The sequence below is a fragment of the Trachemys scripta genome, chromosome 5 (assembly GCF_013100865.1).
Source record: "Trachemys scripta elegans isolate TJP31775 chromosome 5, CAS_Tse_1.0, whole genome shotgun sequence".
Lineage (NCBI taxonomy): Eukaryota > Metazoa > Chordata > Testudines > Emydidae > Trachemys > Trachemys scripta.
In genome coordinates this window covers 24,198,978-24,219,617 of record NC_048302.1, presented here as the reverse complement: position 1 = coordinate 24,219,617, position 20,640 = coordinate 24,198,978, and the positions used below count along the sequence as shown (strand labels likewise).

General features: G+C 41.0%; 1 protein-coding gene across 8 annotated transcripts in view; it reads left to right on the top strand.

Moving 5' to 3' along the window:
• ARHGAP24 (Rho GTPase activating protein 24) overlaps positions 1 to 20,640 on the top strand; it is a 210,815-nt gene that overhangs the window by 152,616 nt on the left and 37,559 nt on the right. For 6 of the 8 annotated variants that reach the window (XM_034771492.1, XM_034771490.1, XM_034771489.1 and 3 more), the window contains exons 2-3: positions 9,465 to 9,587; positions 20,066 to 20,152. In XM_034771492.1, the coding sequence (XP_034627383.1) occupies positions 9,482 to 9,587; positions 20,066 to 20,152 (193 nt within the window). In that variant the 5' untranslated portion in view covers positions 9,465 to 9,481. Of the gene's footprint in view, positions 1 to 9,464; positions 9,588 to 14,643; positions 15,779 to 20,065; positions 20,153 to 20,640 lie in introns of those variants that run through there. The other 2 variants (XM_034771493.1, XM_034771491.1) reach the window with 2 other exon arrangements.

The following is a 20,640-nucleotide window of genomic DNA, read 5'->3' as shown; positions in this document are numbered from 1 at the left end:
TGGGGATTTCCCCCCGGACGGGGATTTGAGCCCCCAAAAGCCGGACATGTCCGGGAAAATCCGGACGTATGGTAACCCTACATAAACTTGGAGTAGCTGTCTGTCTCTGTTCTTTCAGCCATGGTAACCGGAGACCCATCTGAATGGCTCAGCCTAGCCTGCTCTAAAGAAAGATCTTTAATTTAGACTTTGTCTTCCCTGCAGCTGGGATAATTAATATTATAGGTCTTGAGCCAATCTCTAACTATTGGGTATCAAGATGAGATCTAATGTTGGGAACAGATTGTCCCACATCTGCCTGCTTAGGAGGTTCTTACACTTTCCTGCAAAGTGGCACTGTCACAGACAGGATAAAGGACAAATGGACCTTGGGCTTGATTCAGTCTGGCAATTCCCATGTTACAATATGGTTAAAATTCACAGTGTTGATGAGACCGTCTGTTGTAAATGGGTCACCCGAGTCGCTTATATTTGTAGTGTAGATGACAACCTTAGTTTGCAGGGTCATCACCCAGTAAACAAACACAATCATGGCTAAACTGGTTTTCATTAGTACATAATCAGTATGGCATGTCAAGTTGCTGTGGTTAAACTAATGTAGATTGGTGTGAAATCAGCGCTGAGGTCATAAGCGTCACCTCTGCTTTGTGCTGGTACTAAGAAGTGCATTGGATTATTTTAAAAAATCTTGGAACTACATTAGAATAAAGGAGAAGAGATCATTGGTCTTGACTTTGCAGTGACATTCTTGTACTTTAATCTAGTAACCGCTATAACATAAAGAGGTGATTCATGGTCCAGACCAATAAGCATGAATATAAATGCTGTAAAATCAAAGCTGATGAAGGACAAAGTAGGGTGACCAGATGTCCCGATTTTATAGGGACAGTCCTGATTTTTGGGTCTTTTTCTCATATAGGCTCCTATTACCCCCGTCCTGATTTTTCACACATGCTGTCTGGTCACCCTAGGACAAAGAGAGAAGGAAGAAAGAAACAGAAGCTTGCATATCCAGAGAAATCAGAGATGAAATACTTCATTTTTTTAGGAAGCTCGTTTGCAGCAGATCGGAAGATTCAAGGAGCAGTAAACAAAATGGACTGAAAAGTGAGCCATGAATTCCTGTCACGGCTATCAGTTATTTTGGTATTGAGAAAAGTTAATCAGAGACCTGAACTAGTAAACAACCGTTATCTTGGCATCCTGTATAGAGTAAGGAAGTGGCTGCCATATGGAACAAAAGGAAAAAGATGAGACACATTTGCCACAGGTGACATTTTCGAAAGGCTCAGACTCTGAAGAGCTAAACAAATTACCAACAGGGAGCTGGATAGAATCTGTTGACCATCTAGCTGTTTGCACTGAGCAGTATCTTCTATAAAGAAAGATTGGTACAAAACTAGGCACTCCTTTTACGGTGGAGTGTGGATGAACCAGCAGACTTCAGGTGATATGGAAGGAAATGAGGAAGAAAAGATAGGCATTAATCAACACATACATACAGAAGTGATGAGCCTTACTCGGAAGAAAGTCCCGAGGCACATTAAGGCCAAAGCTAATTGAAAGGAAGATGGGATCTCAGGGCCAAAAATAAAATATAAATGGGGGGGGCGGAAAGTCTGTAGAGGCAAGATTTTAAAAGATGAGTGTCTAAATTTAGGCATCTAAATAAGTAACTTGATTTTCAAAATTGCTGCGGACCCAGCAGCTCCCATATGAATGCCTATATATGAACAAAATCCAGTGCATAAATGCTCATATGAGAAACATTAAAGGCTACAATTATTATTCTGTATTTTCTTCAGAAACCTAAAAATGTGGTGATAATAAGTAGCCTAAAATGTGTGTGCGCGGGGCGGGGGGGGGGATGGTGGCATAGACTCCAGCTATATCTCCCTTAATTCTCAGCTGTCTCTAACGTCTCCATTTTCAAACCTGTGTTTTGGGCTTTGAAACTGAAAGAAATGCCAAGAAAATAGGAAACAACTTCACCTTATAAATGGCTCCAACATTTTTTTATTAGTCTGTGGAATATATTTTTGAGATTGGCCATGTTATTTTCAGTTAAAAAAAAAAAAGAAAAAAGTCATGTTAATCCTAGTTTTGATGTTTCTCCTGGGGGAAAATTCTCTTTTAAAAATGGTGGAGATTAATACCCGTGCATTCCATTTGCAAGAAGCAAAGAACTACAGTTACCAATAAATCCAAGATGGTAATAAGCAGAAAACCGAGGGTGTCTTTCAAGGTGAATTCAGCTTGATTAGCACTTTGAGTAGCGGAAAGGTGATGCAGTTCAAATAGAAGAGCATGAACAAGGCCTGGTCCCTTGACCATTTGCTCATTTCTGGGTGGGGGAGAGACAAAGAGCGAGTACAATAAACAAGAATGTATTATCTGATAAAGTCCTGGTTTACTTGGTTGGATAAGAAGTTTATGTACTTCCCATGTTTACTTGACAGTGGGGAAAATGTAGGAAAGCTGTTTAGGTTGGTAGGAATCAACCACCCATTAAATTCAGTAAGCACCTCTTCATCTTTTTCAAAGGGAATAGTGCAATGTTGAGTAAGCAAATAAAGGCTGTCCCATTTCCTGTCCCTCCAGGAATCATATCTCTCCTGATTTTAATTATGTGCATGTGTTTTGTTTTTTTCCCCTGTTAGCTGGCAGAAGTTCCTAAAATATTCTGCCTAGCTCAGATCCAAGCAGCGCCGACTCACTGCACAAAGCTGCGCCCAGCATGGGTTCAAGTGGTCACAGGCAGCCTTGATCAAGAAGCACAGCAGCATTCTTTATTTACTATTTACACAGCCAGTGAATGGGCCAGGAGGGAAAACCCATAAGTCATTGCTAATGGAAAGAGAGGGGAGGGAATCTGACCTGTCCGAGATACGGGACGGAACATAGGGTAGGGCAATTTCACTTTTTCCATTCCAAGTTGAAATTCTAGTTTGCGTTAATAAATCTGACTCTGATTCAATCCAAAAAAGAGAATACTAAGGGTTGTAAAAGGCATGATGATACAGTATATCTTTAAGAAACAGTATGGGCCAGACTAGCCCTGGTCCTGGCACAGGGCTGTGAAGGAGTAGGATGTGTATGATGGTTGTGCAAGCTGCAGCTTTCCACTTTGTGGACAAGGTCCAGTCTCTGTAGTCAGGCAAGCACAGAGTTCTGCTTCCTCCCCTGGTAGGTGCAAATTGCCAGGGAGGAGAGACAGGATAATGGGCACGCCTGCTGTTTCCTACCCTGCCCGCCTTCACTAGGCCCTGGAATTTGCCAGCCTGGGAGAGATGAATAAGCTGCAGCCTTGGAAATGATTGTGCAACTTTTGTGAGTCTAATGTGAGCTCAGTGACAGATATTGGGTATTTTCAGAGGTGCTGATCACCTGAAACTTCTCTTGAAATAATTAGGACCTATGGGCGCTCAGCAACTCTGAAATCTTTATACGGATAAAATCGGATTATTGAAAAGTTAGAAATGTCCTATGTAACCATAATTTTGTTTGTCCAAATACCTATGATCTGAAATTCTTATTTTCTGAATTTTAGATACACCTTCTGAGCTGTTCAGATCATCAGAGATTACCTGTATTTTAAATATTATCCCTACATAAACCAGCATTTATAGTCCTACATCAAACAAATGAATGCCAGTGTATTCGCAAATATCTTTTTTCGAAGGATCGTGCAAACTTGTAGCACTATATAAATAATAATTTATTCATAGGGAAGATAAGCATAAAAGGCCCAATATTACAGCACACAAAGGATGTACCAAACATCAAGAGGGACAGATCCTCAACTGGTGTAAACTCCTTTGAGCTCAGTGAATGTTTGCTGATTTTTCTCTAGCTGAGTATCTGACCAAGGATATCTTATGCTTTCCTTCATTATGAAGTTAAACAAACACAGATTAATTGTATGTTAGCTAAATGGATATTTAATCAAGTCTGTTGTTTGGAGAGCTACTCTGGAATGGTGTAAATGAACTATCTGGACTTCTGGCACTAATCCAGTTTATAGTGTATATACCCTCTAATTTGACATAAAATAATTATTCTTTAAATGATATATGATCTGCCATAGTGGAATGTATCGGCCATTCAAAGAAAACTGAAAAGACCCATGGATCACACCTAAGAGCCCACCCTTCAGTCATGGCAGCTGTCCATACCTTTACAATATCATCACTGCAAAGAAATCACTATTAGCCTCCAAAATGTGCAGGCTTTTGTGTTAGTCACATGTGTGATGGGTTGAGTCACAGAAACCCCCTTGGGACTGCCACCTGATGTGCTGAGACTACCTCTGAGCCCATTTTCTCTGGCAGCTTGGGACTTCAGTACCTTGCCTGGTTGTGCCAGACATGCTAGCCTGTTACAAACACAGACCCAGGTCTGAACCATGTCCCCCAAAAGCTGCAGGCTTAACTGAAAACAGCTTAAGAAGTGCTCCTGTCTCCAACACCCAGATACCCAGTTCCCAATGGGATCCAAACCCCAAATAAATCCGTTTTACTCTGTATAAAGCTGATACAGGGTAAACTCATAAATTGTTCGACCGCTATAACACTGATAAAGAGATATGCATAGCTGTTTGCTCCCCCAGGTATTAATACTTGCTCTGGGTTAATTAATAAGTAAAAAGTGATTTTATTAAATATAAAAAGTAGGATTTAAGTGGTTCCAAGTAATAACAGACAGAACAAAGTAAATTACCAAACAAAATAAAACAAAAACACGCAAGTCTAAGCCTAATACAGTAAGAAACTAAATGCAGGTAGATCTCACCCTCAGAGATATTCCAGTAAGCTTCTTTTACAGACTAGACTTCCTCCTAGTCTGGGTCCAGCAATCACTCACACCACTGTAGTTACTGTCCTTTGTTCCAGTTTCTTTCAGGCATCCTTTGGGGTGGAGAGGCTATTTCTTGAGCCAGCTGAAAACAAAATGGAGGGGTTTCCCAGGCCTTATATAGTCTTTCTCTTATCGGTGGAAACCCCTTGTGTTTTCCTGTGCAGAATCTTAGTTACAAGATGGAGTTTTAGAGTCACGTGGGCAAGTCACATGTCCAGGCATGACTCAGTTCTTTACAGGCTGACGCCATTGCTTACATGTTAGTTTGAACGTTCCCAGGAAAGCTCAGATATGGATTGGCATCTCTTAAGGTCCATTGTTAGCTTAGTACTCCCAATTACTTGAATAACCCCTTCACACTATGTTGACCAAATCTGCCCTATGTGTTTCCTGCAGCAAACACTTTAAATACAAGCATAGAACCAACACTCATAACTTCAGATAAAAAAATGATACATTCATATGGATAGGATGAATACATTCAGTAGAACATAACCTTTGCAAAGATATGTTACATGGCATATCTAGCCTAAAACATATTCCAGTTATGTCATATTTACACTGATAAGCATATTTCTAGAAAGCATTATGGGGTGCAACGTCACAACATGTTCTAATGCTTCTAGCTGTAAGGTTATTGCAACTCTCCTTCTGGAGAGCTGATTATCTTCTCGGTACTCGGAATATAGTTTAAAGTTTGTCTGTTACCTTTTGGAGGAAGGAGATATAGACTTGCGGTGTGTTCGCATTTATGCTGTTCCTTCAAATATTTGTTACCCTCAGTTGTATTTTACATGCATATAAAAAGGTTTCAGCAACTTGACGTGTTTCACCCCTTTTCCTGTCCAAATTTCACTCAGGTAATTATATTCTTCCTATGTACAAGAAATTTCCCACCCTCTCTTTCTCCTTTCAGCTGCATACTTCACTTCCTGTCCTAAACTGTTGTGTAGTTTTTGCAGTGCATTGTTAAACACAAGAGATGTTCCAATACAGAAATGGCTGTGCTACATGAAATGTAAAATCTCCCTATAAATACATTGCAATGATCAGGTGCACAGTAATCCAAGGCAGTTTTTGGGGGGGGTTGTTTATTTTTGTTTAAATCATGTAACAAAGCTATAGAAGATATATATTATATTCCATGTTCAATACCTAGTCCATATATTTTGATATAAGTGGTTCTAGTTGGCTCTAAATCTCAGTTGGAGCTGGGGTCAGTTCTTAGACAGATTCAGAACTGGTCTTTGGGGTTGCATGTGATGATGCCTAATTCTCATGAGATTTCAGCCACAGATCAAGTAAATATCATGGACCAGCTGATACAATGAGATTTGCTGCCTTTTGAATGATGGAACATACTAGCTGTTCTTGAAAGATTTCTACTGTCTGGTCCAAATCCTCTGGGAAGGCCAAAATGAGAACAGACCTTATGAACTTTTGCATCAGACCCAAAAATAAAAAGAGCGGCTCCTGATTTTGGCTCTAGAGAAGTGGATTTGAATCTGGGGCCTTGAATCCAGTTTCCGGCCTCTGGACACCATGTACCCTTGAAGGGAGTTCAGATGCAATTTTGGAACATTCTAGCAGACTGATTCGTGGTTTCTGTGTTTTGATTTTGCTGTTTAGCATTTGCAAGTGAAATGTCTGCTTGTGTAATAAATATAAGGCACTGACATCCTTTGATTGACAGTGGAGAACCAAATAAGAATCAACGTCAGAAACTAGACACTGGCACCATTCTCAGAGATAGAGTACCAAGTGGGTAGCAGCAATAATGGTCAGTAGTGCTTATCACTTTTTTTCTCCACTAGCTGGGAACACATTGAAGCAGCTGTCATTTGCAGTCAGTGTCAGGGCTGTTCCTGGCTGAGCATTGGTGACAGAGCAGAATATTGCTGTATATTCTGTAAACCGTCCTTTGGGCAAAATGAGTAATTAATGCTTCGGGCTTAGAATGGCACTTCTGTACTCATCTCATGTTGAATTTAATGGGTCAAAAATGCATCTTCTTATTCCAGTCCTTTGCAACTTTAAAATAGTGAAATGTATCTTCACCGCATCATATGCTCTTTGTGTGTGTGAGTCAGTAAGAGGGAACGAGAAAGAATGACAGCTGTTCTTTCTTATGCTTTAGCTACCCTGGGACTGGCCCAAAGGAAGGCGTTTTTTGTCACATAGCCAAATTACTAAAGCTGAAAAAGGATGGAAACTGTAGGGAACAGTTAAAGGGCCTGATTTTCCACTGCCTTGCACCTTCTGTTGTCATATCCATCTGTGCAAAGAGAATGTGCTTACTGTACAGCTGTGTAAATCATACAAGATGCAAGGCAATATAGAATGAGGAGGTCCATGTTTTGTGCCTGTGCTTTTGGTTGGTGACTCAGAATATTATCAAAAATGAAATGTTGTGACTATTCATATTCTCTAACAAAATATCAATTCCTCTCCAGCGCTCTGATCCTCTTTCAGTAACTCCTGTTTACTCTACTGTCATTGTGACATTTTAAAGAACATTGTATTTTAAATTATTGCGCAGCACTCGGAGCACCTTGGTGGGGAAGGGTGCTCTTTATAAAGAGTAATATTTTTATTATATTTTATCATTGCAATTAGCCTCCATATTTAATGGAAGGCTTTGGCGACAGTGTACGCCCTGAGAGTGAAGCTTGAGTGCGCTTTATCTTTATCCAGGAATCCTAAAAGGAAATCTAGCCTCTGCATTCACTTGGGTTTAATTTGGTCATATGTACACTCATGTACTATATATAGTCCAAATCACAGACTATTATTTATTTGTATTAGTCATGCCTAGAAGCCATGAGCTGAGATCAGGACCCTATTTTTGTAGGCCCCGGAGAAATGCCTAGTAAGAAACAATCCTATTGTTTTTACAGAATCCAGAAGTGCAAGGCTCTTTACAGGACACACAGAAAGCCAGAGTCCATGTGCCAAAGAGCTGACAGTCTTGTGTTAGATGTGATCCAAAGGGCGAGGGTGAAATAAGAGGAAGAGAAGGAGGCAAGGAAGGACAAGGGCAAGAGCAATAAGTTCACATGTTCACTTACTTGGCTCATTAGATGTGTGCACATCTAGATGGCTCAATTAAAATTTGTATAAATATCTGAAAACGAATTATTTGTATGACTTTGCTCCTTATCAGTATCACCTGGGGAGCAGATCCCACCTACTGAACTGAAGCAAAGAGCACCGACCAAAGAGCTGGACTGGGGAACGCACAGGCTTCTGCCGTCAGCTTGTGCAGATTCCTAATCAAGTATTCTATGGTGCCATAATGATGGTTCAGATCTTCATTCCTTATATTAAAATAGGAATGTAGAGAAGAGATTGAATCAGAACATCAGATCTGAAAAAGCTGAACTTCAGCAAAGCTGAGGTCTAGATCCGAACTTCCTCTTATCGACGGGGCCCAAATCATGATATTTAAATAGGCATTGGGCATGCCTGAAGCTATCCTCACACTTTTGTGTTCGATCACTAATAAAACTTTCAAAATCAGTGCTGTGCACCATTGGATTGCTGGCTATTAGCATGACTGTGCCTCACTTTTAAAATGACACCACTTGTGTACATCAGATGTTCTTGTTACAAATATGACATCTTTAGTACCTGAAAATAAAAATTGAGTGGCTGTCCATTCTTTTAAAAAGCACAATTTACTTTCAGTCTTGGTGTATAATAATTTCTGCAAAACCTCCAATAACTGTATCAGATTACAGATTAGTGCAGGTGCAAGATTTCTCAGAACAGTAATGGGGCATTTTTGTTTACAGATGACATTTGTCCTCTCGCTTTCTTTTTGGAACTTAATAGCTTTTCTTTATCAGATGGTGAATATACTCTCAGTACTTTCTTTTCACACTATTGACTGATGATAAATATTCCTGCCTTTCATAGCTAGATCATGGTATCTATGTCTGCATACTTCAAACTATTGTATTAGGAACCAGGACATAGGTGGTCTTGCCTAATGGTCAGAGCCAGAGTTGGAGCCAGGAGATGAGCCAAGGGTCAGAGTTGGAGCTGATGGTCAGGAATGAGGCACAGGAGTAGGAACCAGAGATGAGGCAAGGAGCAGGCATGGAGCAGGGGCAAGGCGGGAACTGGGAGTGGGGACAGGAATGTGGCAGGAACTAGGAACAAGACAGGAGCAGAGCAGGAACCAGGAACAGGGTTGGATGCAGATCATAGGAGATAGGTAAAGAGCCTGATCCAATGCAGCAGCAACAGGGATCCTGCACAGTTGCTCAGACAACCCACCCGGGTCACTTCCTTACTTAAGTCATGGGTGCAAGCCAATCAGGTGCCCCAGGCCTTTGGTGTCCTAATAGGACTTCCTGTGAGACCCGACCATCCGAGATTAGTGAGGTGGTGCTTCATCTGACTTCCTTGGTGGCAGTGAGGGAATGTCAGAGACCTCAGCCCTGCACACTCCTGGGTTCTATGCCTGCTAAAACCAAGGACCCACACCCTCGGATCCTTACACATTGTCGCAGCTTCCAGCAGTCAGTTTGGAGGTAGGTGACTGGAGGAGTTTGGCTGGGCTGGAAGGGATAGAGTTTATATGTGATTGTCTTCTCTTGCAGGAGGAGACCGAGAGCGGATGACAGCTCATCATGAGACGTACCTTCTTATGGCCAGCACACAGAATGACATGGAGGACTGGGTGAAATCCATTCGCAGGGTTATATGGGCACCTTTTGGAGGAGGTGAGTCCAGGAGAGAAAATTTAAGAGTCACAGGAAATATGGCTTCTGTTGTTGTAGGTTTAGGTCCTAGTGAAGAAGAAAAGACAGTGAGTGAGCCAGATGCTTTAAATTAGTTGGACCAAGCACTTCCCATTCTCCTTTCCCATCATGATAGAGGTCTCTAGGAAAATTGGTTTGGTGAAGTCAATCCTTCATGGGCAGTTTGTCACCTAGGGAATAAGACAGACTGAGAGAATCCCTAGGGGTGACATGCATTTATATTATTATTAAGTATTTTTGCTTCTCCCCCATCCAAAGATTTCAACACACTTTACAGACATTAATTAAATGTGCCTTAAAATCTCTCTGTGAGGTAGTGAAATATTGTCATCCCCATTTTACAGGTGGGGAAAAGTGAGGCATAGAATGCTGAATAGACTTACGCGTGATCACAGAGGATGAAGATAGAACCCAGATTGCCTGACCTCCAGTCCTGTCTCTTAATCAGGCAGCCATTCTTTTCACCTAAGAGGGCCCTGTTTTTCTTCCCAATACTGAAAATATTCTTCTGAAAAAGATACAGAATGAAAATGCAACGGTGGCATATTAGAGAAAGTAAATATGGAAGTATTATTTACTCCTTCTCATAACATGAGAACCTAGAGGTCACCAAATGAAATTAATAGACAGCAGGTTTAAAACAAACAAAAGAAAGATTTCTTCACAATGCACAGTCAACCTGTGGAACTCCTTGCCAGAGTTGTGAAGGCCAAGACTATAACAGGGTTAAAAAAAGAACTAGATAAATTCATGGCGGATAGATCCATCAATGGCTACTAGCCAGGATGGGCAGGGATGGTGTCCTTAGCCTCTGTTTCCAGAAGCTGGGAACGGGTGACAGGGGACGGATCACTTGATGATTACCTGTTCTGTTCATTCCCTCTGGGGCACCTGGCATTGGCCACTGTCAGAAGACAGGATACTGAGCTAGATGGACCTTTGATCTGACCCAGTATGGCCATACTTACGTGCTATTGTGTCTATTTGGATGCCTCTCTTTTCCCAATGACAACCTATGTGAGCAGGCTGCTAGTGAGAGGCCTCCAGTGCCACTGTGTCAGTTCTGTTGCTCTCTTTCCGCTCCTTTCTCTGTTCAGCATGCTGTTGTATTTGCTGCAGTCAGACACCACAGAATGGAGTCAGTGCACGTAGTGGATTCAGTCTTGTCACCTTATATTAGCATGAGGAGAAGAAAAAAATGTTTTTGGCTCCTGAGAAAACGGACTATGCATTTTATAAAACATTTTTGTTAGGTAGGAGATAGAGTTCAAAACAAAGATACATTGGCAAATTCAGTGTATTAATCACCGCCCAACACAGTCATGGACACACTTTCTCAGCAACTCCTACAGCTGGTCAACTGGTTCTAGTCCTTGCCAATGGAGAAGGCTGTTTCACATGGGGTAAGATGAGAAGGAATCTTGATGCATCTAGGTATCTACTTCAATTAGAATTTGTACCTGTCACAAGAACTTGGCATTGCCTGAAAGCTGCATCTGATTGATAATATTATATAAAATGTAGTGCACACTACTAGAAGCCCCGTGGCATTATTTGGGCATTATGTGTATAAGTTCTTCCTTCTGGTTAGAAATCCTGAAAAGGAAAATGGCCCTACTGCCCAGCACACCTGCTCTCTTTGAAAGGCCCCTTATACTGAGGAGGCCTCACTGTGCAACCTCAAATACTATTATCATTTGAGGAAAAGAAATGCTTACATATTAATCATATTGTTTCTCAGGGCACTTAAGCCCTTACTTTTGAAGATGGGGGCTACTTTCCCATTAGACAAGAGCATCTGTATTTAAACCAAGGAACTTCTCGCTTGTCACCATTATTGTTTGGCTGTGAAAACAACGTCTGGCACCTCAGCAAGACTGCTCATGTTGTTTTGCAACAGAGAAAAACAGTTGTTGTAGCAGAAAACTGCTCTTACTGACTGACAACCACCTTTTCCACCTGTTAGTTAAAACCTGAGCCTGAAGGAAATGATAATTTTGAACAAAATCTTGCCAAGGAACCACACAGCTTCCTTCACCTTCTGTCCAGGTCATACATTTCTTATTGGGCAGAAACTTTGACCCCTGCCTGGTGGACTTCCCTGTGACCGTCTGTCGGCAGGAGGCCTGTCTGGTACTGTCTCAAACATGCCTGCAGTTGTGCTTGAGGATTCCTAGGAAAATGCCTGCCAAAGGGACGGTAAAAGATGTCCCTGTAGCCTATAAGGAATTTGGGACCTACATAATAAGTAGGGAAGGGCCAACACTCTAGACTGATTCCCTACATAGGAAGTTGTTTTTAAAAAATCTGTCTTAAAAGGTCTGATTTTTCATTTTGTTTCTCTTACAAGAATGGGGTGGGTCAGGGGATCTTTTAATGTTCTGAAATTTTACTAAAGCGAAAATGTACATATTCCTGCAGTCTACACCCAACTGCTTTCAGTTGTTTTAGAAGGACCTATTATATTGAACTATAATAGGCCCATTTTGTATTCCAACCCAAAATCACTGTAAGCTACCATGGTAATAACACATTTGGGTACAAGCAGTACCATTTTGAGAAGAGGGAAGCTATGAGTTTACCTGCTTACATGATCTCAACAACCAATAGTATTTGAGCATCTCACATATATCGATGCGTTTATCCTCACAACTCCCCTGTGAGGTAGGGAAATATCTCCAGTGTACAGGTGAAGAACTGAGGCCAAGTGAGATTGAGTGATTTACCCAAGTTTGTACCTTGAGGTCTGTGACAGAGCTAGAAATAGAACCTTGATCTCCTGAATCCAAGTCTGGTGCTTTAGCCTTTTTTTGATTTAAGATGGACTTTGATGAAACTGGATTTACATATGGAAACCGCTGGATGCACCCCAGAAGCTGGCATGATACTGTCACAAATGTAGTAATGTGTAGTGCCACCTATTGGTGCAAATGCAGAGCTGAACATGAGGCTCAGTGTTTGCATAATACCAATTAAGGCTCGGGCATGGTGGGAGACTATAATTGTTGAATTACTGTTTGTTTGAATTCATTATTAATTGAATTATTTTTAATTCAACTTAAGCCTTTTATAAATGTCATTTTCATGTTGGCTTTCTTGAGCAAATATGTTAACTCTAAAATGAGTCTCACTCTGGAAAACGTGAGGAAAATTATTGTGAGAAGTCCTGGCCAGAAAACAACAATTCTATTTCCCGAAAAATTTTGAGGCTTCAAAAATTGTTTCCACTGAACCTGGGTCCCCAAGACCCAGGTCCGTGCTCTGACTACCAGGCTGTTGACTATTCTGCATGGACACACTCTGTCTACGATTTCCATCCTGGAACAGAGATACATTCCTGAGAGAATTCTATTTGTGACACAAATGCTGGTATTGAGCCACACAATCTTGCATCCGAAGAAGTGGGCTGTAGTCCACGAAAGCTTATGCTCTAATAAATTTGTTAGTCTCTAAGGTGCCACAAGTACTCCTGTTCTTTTTGCGGATACAGACTAACACGGCTGCTACTCTGAAACACAATCTTGAGTGGTTTTACATTTCTAATGTATTTACACAGCGATACCAGGCAGTATCCTAGGGCCTGGAGACATCTGGGAATTGTGCCCCTAGAGAGTTGCCTATTTAAAAAAAACAAGGAGTACTTGTGGCAGCTTAGAGACTAACAAATTTATTTGGGCATAAGCTTTCGTGGGCTAAAACCCACTTCGTTGGATGCATGCAGTGGAAAATACAGTAGGAAGATATATATACACAGAGAACATGAAAAAATGGGTGTTGCCATACCAACTATAACGAAACTAATCAATTAAGGTGGGCTATTATCAGCAGAAGAAAAAAACTTTTGTAGTGATGATCGTTCTTTTTGCTGATACAGACTAATACAGCTGCCACTCCAAAACCTATTTATTTAACTGATTCTCATTTGAACTATTACTTTTGAAACTCCAAAAGCCCTAATCAGGTCTCTTTGGCTGTTTTGTGACAACTCAACACATGTATTTTCCCCCCTTTTTCTATATAAATTATGCCAGAAGCAACCTGAAACAGACTAACTGCTGAATAAGAGTCCTTATTATTAATATAATCATTATTATTATTAATGGACTCGCTATCTAATTCTGTAGGTATGCATAAGGCTTCACAGGGAAAATAAATTCTGTACAAGTGACCAGATTCTCAGCTGGTGTAAATCAACATTGACTTCAGTGATTGACATCAAATGAGAGTCTAGCTCAAAGTCTGTGCCCTCGAAGTTTATAATTATGTTATTTAGATAGTTAGATTTAAACAACAATTTTAAAAAATCCTATCCAAAAGCTGTAGTATTCTAACAATTAATTAGACTTACAATCACATAACGTCGACCAACCAGCAGCATAAAAATAATCAAATACAGAAAACAAATAAACTCAGCCAACCAATTAATCAAAAGCAAAACACCCATTTTGCCCCTGCTGCCTAAAGTTTAGGACAAAATACAGTGAACCACAGGAGCCCTGTCTTACCCAAATTATTTGTGTGTTTGATGTGAAACATAGTTTTACGTAGAATCATCAAATTTTTCTGAGTATTATAAACAAGGTTTGTGTGTATTCCACAGGTGTCTGTGCATGAGCTCAGTGAAACCACTAATATTTAGGGTCTGGCTGGTGACTGGAATGGTATCCTGGTCATAGAGCAAGCAGATCTGTAAATAATTAACCAAATCATTAAATTGTTGTTTGTTAACTGGTACTAGGAAGGGAAAAGGGTGTGTGTGTGCTCTGAACAAGATTGTTTTTGAACCAAAAGAGTAGGAAGAATACTGAGAACATTCCTTAAAAAAAAAAAAAAAAAAAAAATCAGCCAGGACTTCTAATGCCTGTTTGCACATGAAATTCCTTTCCCGATTAGATTAAAAAGGCTTTGATTGCAGAGCTTGAAAACAGAAATAAAGTGAAAGAAGGGGGTAGAGCTGAAGAAGAAACAACAGAGTTTTAATGGGCCGGGCAGGGGGGGTGGGGGTGGTTGGAGGGGGTAAATCAGAGCAAGGGCTGGAGCCTCTTGAAAGCCAGAAGGGCTGAGGCTTACTGCCTGTTAAGCTGGCACACGTGACAGTGGCTTGAAGTCAACTCAAAGTCAAAAAAAAAAAAAAAAAAATCAAGGTTGCAGCAGCTCCCTCCTTTACATTGTTTTGCCTGCACCTGCTGTATGTGACTGGCTGGAGCAGAAGGCAGCAGCAGCAGCAACAGCAGCAGCATTCGTAACACCTCCAATGAGAATAGTAGTAAAGGGAGGAAATGAGCAAAGCATCTCCCGTGTGGAAGCCTGTATTCTTCAGCAGATCCCGACCAACACCACTGCATCTGATGCCTCTCTCCCACAGGAGCTTCTGGTAGTTTGAAGGTAACAAAACAACCTGGAAGCCCACAAGAACATCAGAAGGGGAGGCGGTTACGGAGGAAGGCACTTTGAAAAGAATCCATTATGGACAGGGAGTCTTTCGGGCGAAGGTGCCATTATTTTTGTTCCCTGTTTGCGGAGATAAAAGGAGCCGGCAAGGAGAATCTTGGAGAATTCTTCAGGGGCCTTTCTGTCATTGTTCTCTCTTCCCCCTTGTGCATCACGACGTGCTGACCTTTTCCAGTGGAATTTGAGCCCCCCGCCACCCTATCCCCAGTTCCAGCTGACAGGAAGAGCTCTCCCTCCCCACCCCCACGAGCACATACCCCTCTTCCACAGACACTTCCATTTGAATAGAAGATGCATCTTTTGGCTGAAATTCTTTTGTTGTGACATTGCCTTGTAGCCAGTTGTCTCACCACAGGAAATAAAAGGAAAAAAAGAAAAGAAAAGAAAAAGACGGAAGGAAACTAAAACAAAAGCAAAACAAAATAACACTACGGAGATCTAGAAGATCACAAACCTCCAACTTTAGAAGAAAATGCATCATTAACCCCCCCCCCCAATCAATCAATAACAATGAACAGTCACAGTCTTTCATCTGGATACAGCTTCTAAAGGAGAGCTTTGGCTTGATACTGGGTCTCTGGCCTGTATGATGCCTGAAGATAGAAATGGTGGGGTCCGCACCTCAGGGTCCTTAGCATCGGCTCCTTTCATTCCTAAAACTACCTATAGGAGAATTAAACGGTGCTTTAGTTTTCGCAAAGGTATGTACAGCTTGTCAATGTGTTGTGCTTTGCTGTTAGAGCCTTTTATTCTGAGAGGTCGAGGGGGCCATGTATTCAGTGCCAACAAGAAGTCCAAAACAAAGGGTATGAAACAATAAGGATGCCGATGTTCCACGAATGATTTATTAATTTCCTTGTTCATTTGTAGTTGTAAGCTTAGTATTGTCTTCTATGTCTAACAGTCCATGAATAGTCTGATGGAGTGAGGCAGAAAGAATAAATTTTGTGGTGCATCAGGGTAACTCTGAACTAAAAATCACAGGGGTGAGGGAGTTGAACCTGTGACACCCAGGGTCAGCCATAAGATTTGCAAAATTGGAAGAATAGGTCTGATTGACACTTATTCCCACATGAGGGGAGGGGATGAGAGAATTTACGTCAGTCCAGGTGTCCAAATACTTGGATCGAAAGATATCGGATTTCCACACATGCACTATGCTGTTGCATATCATTGCCTTGCTTTGTTTCATCCTATTCCACTGCAGCTTGTTCTCCCATTTCCACTTGCTGCAGAGACGACATTAAAACCAGATTAATTCTAAATTGCACATAATCCTAATGATTAAAGCATGGTAGTTGTCGAGGTAAAGGTGGCTTTCAAAATGCATCAGCAGGTAAAGCTAGAAGAAAAAACAAAACAAAAAGATCTGAGTAGGAGGTGACACGGAATAGGAGTCTCAGCACCAAGAAAAAAAATAAATTAACTCTTTGATGAGAGAGGGGAAACTTTTTCTTTTGGAATCTGAGAAGAAGTGTATCATGGCCATTTTTGTGCTGTTTTTAAGAACTACTCTGAGTACATGGAAATTCTCATCCCCATTCCAAGCATGAGTTCAGGGCCACACACATGGGTTAATATGGTTGGAATCCTCTCTTCACCCAACTCGCAGCAATATGTAGCCACTCCCCCCAGTTGGATGAAGTTGAGGCTGCAAGTTGCTATGTTCAGCTGGATCTGGCCCTTATTTCCCCATAGTTTGCAGGTCCCATGGCTGTGCTCCCATCTGTTCCCTTCCTAGCCTACTACTAAACTGCCACACAGAGTGATCTGCAACATGTGCCAATCTTTTCCAGCATGAGTGCTTGCTGCCTGCCCACCATGTTCAGCAGTAACAAGGTGGCTCCATTGCTCTGGGGGTTTTGCCCACACAGGCAAAGGTGAACAAGATATGCCCTAAAGGAGGAAGCAGCACTAGCCATGGTTTTTCCACTACAATAAAGGCAGAGGGCCAGATCTTGTTCACAAGTGCTGTGCAACTGTTGTAATTGCACATGCAAATTGTGTATCTATGCACACAAAGGGTGATGAACATCTAGCCCTAGATTTAAATTTTGCTGATAGATTTGTTTTTAAAAAATGAAAAATTGGAGCTGTTCAGCACCTCTGAAAATCTAGTTGAGACAGGACATACATGTCTATGTACATACAAGTTATGTACTGGTTGGTGTAAGCTACTTCTCCATTGCTGTCTGCCCCTTCGTATGAGCTTAACTATTCAAGGAATGTTCAGAATTTGAGAAAAGGATTAACAGATTAATTTGCAGACAGTTGACCTTTTTTACTTAGTGGTGCTGCAGGCTTCTCGTCGAGAAATGAGACTTTCAGCTGTTTCAGTTTTTCTCTACATTTTGACACAACAACTCTTCTGTTCTGAAAACGTGAGTGAAATCGCTTTGTTTACGGGCAGGGGATTGAATGATGCTGCTGGAGCCATTGCTGCTCATTGGCACTTGTGCCAGTTGAACTGTGTTTTACATATACAAAGTCTCTTCCAAAAGAAATCATCATGGAAGTGTGTGGGCCAGATTTGCAGAACACTGTGTGCATTGTTAGGACATGATTCAAATCCGTTGAAGTCAATGGAAAGACACCCATTAACTTCACTGAGCTTTGGGTCAGGCCTTGATTGTGGATGCACATGCAAATAACAGTTACCTTGGTCTAGTTAACAAAACTTGGTACACAAAAATGCTGTAATTGCGCATGCGAACTGTGTACCTATGCATGCAACTATGCAAAAAAGGTTTCTGAAAATCTGGCCCATAGACTTAAATATTGGAGAAAATAACTTAAGAACATAAGAACAGCCAAACTGGGTCAGACGAATGGTCCATCTAGCCCTGTATTATGTTACCAACAGTGGCCAATGCCAGGTGCTTCAGAGGGAATGAACAGACCCAGTAATCATCAAGTGATCCATCCCATCATTCATTTCTAGCTTCTGGTAGTCAGAGACTAGGGACACCCAGAGCATAGGTTGCATATCTGACCATGTTGGCTAATAGGCATTGATGGACCTTTCCTCCATGGACTTATCTAGTTCTTTTTTGAACGCAGTTATAGTTTTGACCTTTGCTACATCCCCTGGCAATGAGTTCCACAGGTTGACTGTGCATTGTATGAAGAAGTACTTCCTTTTATTTGTTTTTAAACCTGCTGTCTATTAATTTCATTGGGTGAACCCTAGTTCTTATGTTATGTGAAGGAATAAATAACACTTCATTATTCACTTTCTCCCCACCAGTCATGATTTTAAATCTATCATATCCGCTCTTAGTTCTCTGTTTGTACTCAGTGATACTGGTTGAGAGCTGGTTATGGGTATCTTAATACTATGCAGCTGCTTTCAATATACTACAGCTTGCTCTGCAGCGCATCTGCAGTTTATAACACTATAGAAACATTTTTCCCCAGTGCCTCAAAAACCCTATTTTCACTTCATTCATTTCAGATTAGACGTGATTTGAAAGCCAATTCCATAAGGGGGCGGGGGGAGGAGAGCAACCCAATAAATTTATTAACCTGAAATTATGTGTTTTGACAATGGTGTCAGTGCAAATATGAACCTTAAGCAGTTTAATGGAGTTGAGAACTTGTCTTTCTTCTGTGCAGAAGTAAGCAGGCCTGTAATATGAACATGAATCAGAAGAACATTAGTGGAGTGAGAAAAAAGTACGGTTAATGAAATAGAACTCGTTCATATTAATTGTATTTTCAACAGGCATGAGTTGTACTTATAATTGTAATCCACATTTCACGCTGATTAATTTAACTTCAAGAGTGTTGAATCTTCTGTTTAGTGCCATGAAATATTCTGGGCTGTTGGTGACGGGGAACCTCTGAGTGTATGCTCATAGAATAGCTTTATCAGGAAAGGCCTTGGGTAGAGATGGCTAGAGCAGTGCAGAAAACTTCACAAGGCTGATGTGAAAAAAAATAGATTAGTTAACTTCATGCAAAGCAAAACATTTTCCAGTTTCATCTCAGTTACTAACAATGAGCTCCTATTTTCAACAATAGGCAGCTTCTAAAAGGGGGAGTAATTGCTGTTTTCAGTTATGATTTGAAGCATATGTGGAAATTGAAGCTAGAAATCTAGTAAGAATAGGGCTTTGTTACAAGATTCTTCTTTTGGCCCAGGTTGGAAACTGCTTCTTGTGATATTTCCATTTCCTGGCCAGTCTCACCGCACCCTGTGTGTATTAAGGGCATGCTGATTTTGAAACAAATTAAAAATTTACTACAATTTTACCTATATTGACAAATATTCAGATTTATTTCAAGGTTTAGGGTCAATATTTTGTCAGGCCAGATCAAACTATTCCCAGTGATAAATCAAAACTCTGCCTTGGTTTGTGAAAATTATGCTGCCAATTCGCATTCAACTACATCAAGGCCCTGACTCAACAGGTCACCAAGAGCTGCTGACTTGTGGAGTTGGGTACAATCCCATGAGCAGAATGGGGTTTGAATCCTTGGTCTCACCACATGCTTTCAACTGAGCTCAATTGGACAGTACTCCTCCTGAACCAGGGAGGGATTGGAGGAACTCCATTATACTGCCAGACAGCACTCCTTAGCTCTATCAGCTCAAAAACCACAAGTATGTTTAATCCTCCTATCATCCCCGTATGGAGCAAGCTAGAAACCAAAAAGTTATTTAATAAATACATAAATAAATAAATACATAAAAACCTACTGGTAGTTTCTATGAACTTCTAGCAGCTGAGACAGGGACCTGGCTGGACACCAAACTTTCTGTGCCAGTTAATCTTTCTCTAAGCTTCATTAACTGACAGGGCCGCCCAGAGGTGGAGGCAATTGCCCCAGGCCCCGGGCCCCAGAGGGGCCCCCACGAGAATATAGTATTCTATAGTATTGCAACTTTTTTTATGGAAGGGGCCCCCGAAATTGCTTTGCCCCAGGCCCCCTGAATCCTCTGGGTGGCTCTGTTAACTGTGACATTTCAAATATTCCTTCTGTAGCTGCTGATGGTTCCCGTTTGGCGTTTCTGCAACATGCAGAGAGTGAGGCTAGGAAAGAGGGTTCCTCCCCTCTCCACCCACCAACAGGTAGCGTTCTTAAGCAGGGACAGTGGAAATCAGAACTCTGCTATTCTTCTATCCCAGAATCATGTGGCTGGACACAGAAACTAGACTTTCTACCAGCTTTCTAAAGAAATGTATAAATTATGGTATATTAGTGAAAATAAATACAATTTAAAAAACAAAACAAAATTTAACGATTAGATTTAGTTTTAAGAAGGAAAATGGACTCAAAAACTTGCTAATTTGAATCTTTCTTAAAAAAAAATTAAGTCACTGGAGCTGGGCATGCTGATCAAAGGAAAGAATCTGACCTATTGGATTTTTCTCATTCTATGGCTTATGTAATAGGAAAGGGAAGTCTCTCAACTGTAGGTCATTATTTGGAATTCAATTCCTGTCTGAAGGTTGTTTAGTGTCCCTCTGTATATGAAATGTGTTGGTGCTCTTTAGCCCTCTTGCTAGGAAACAGATGCTCACATCACAAAACAACCATCACAAATGACATTCTTTGG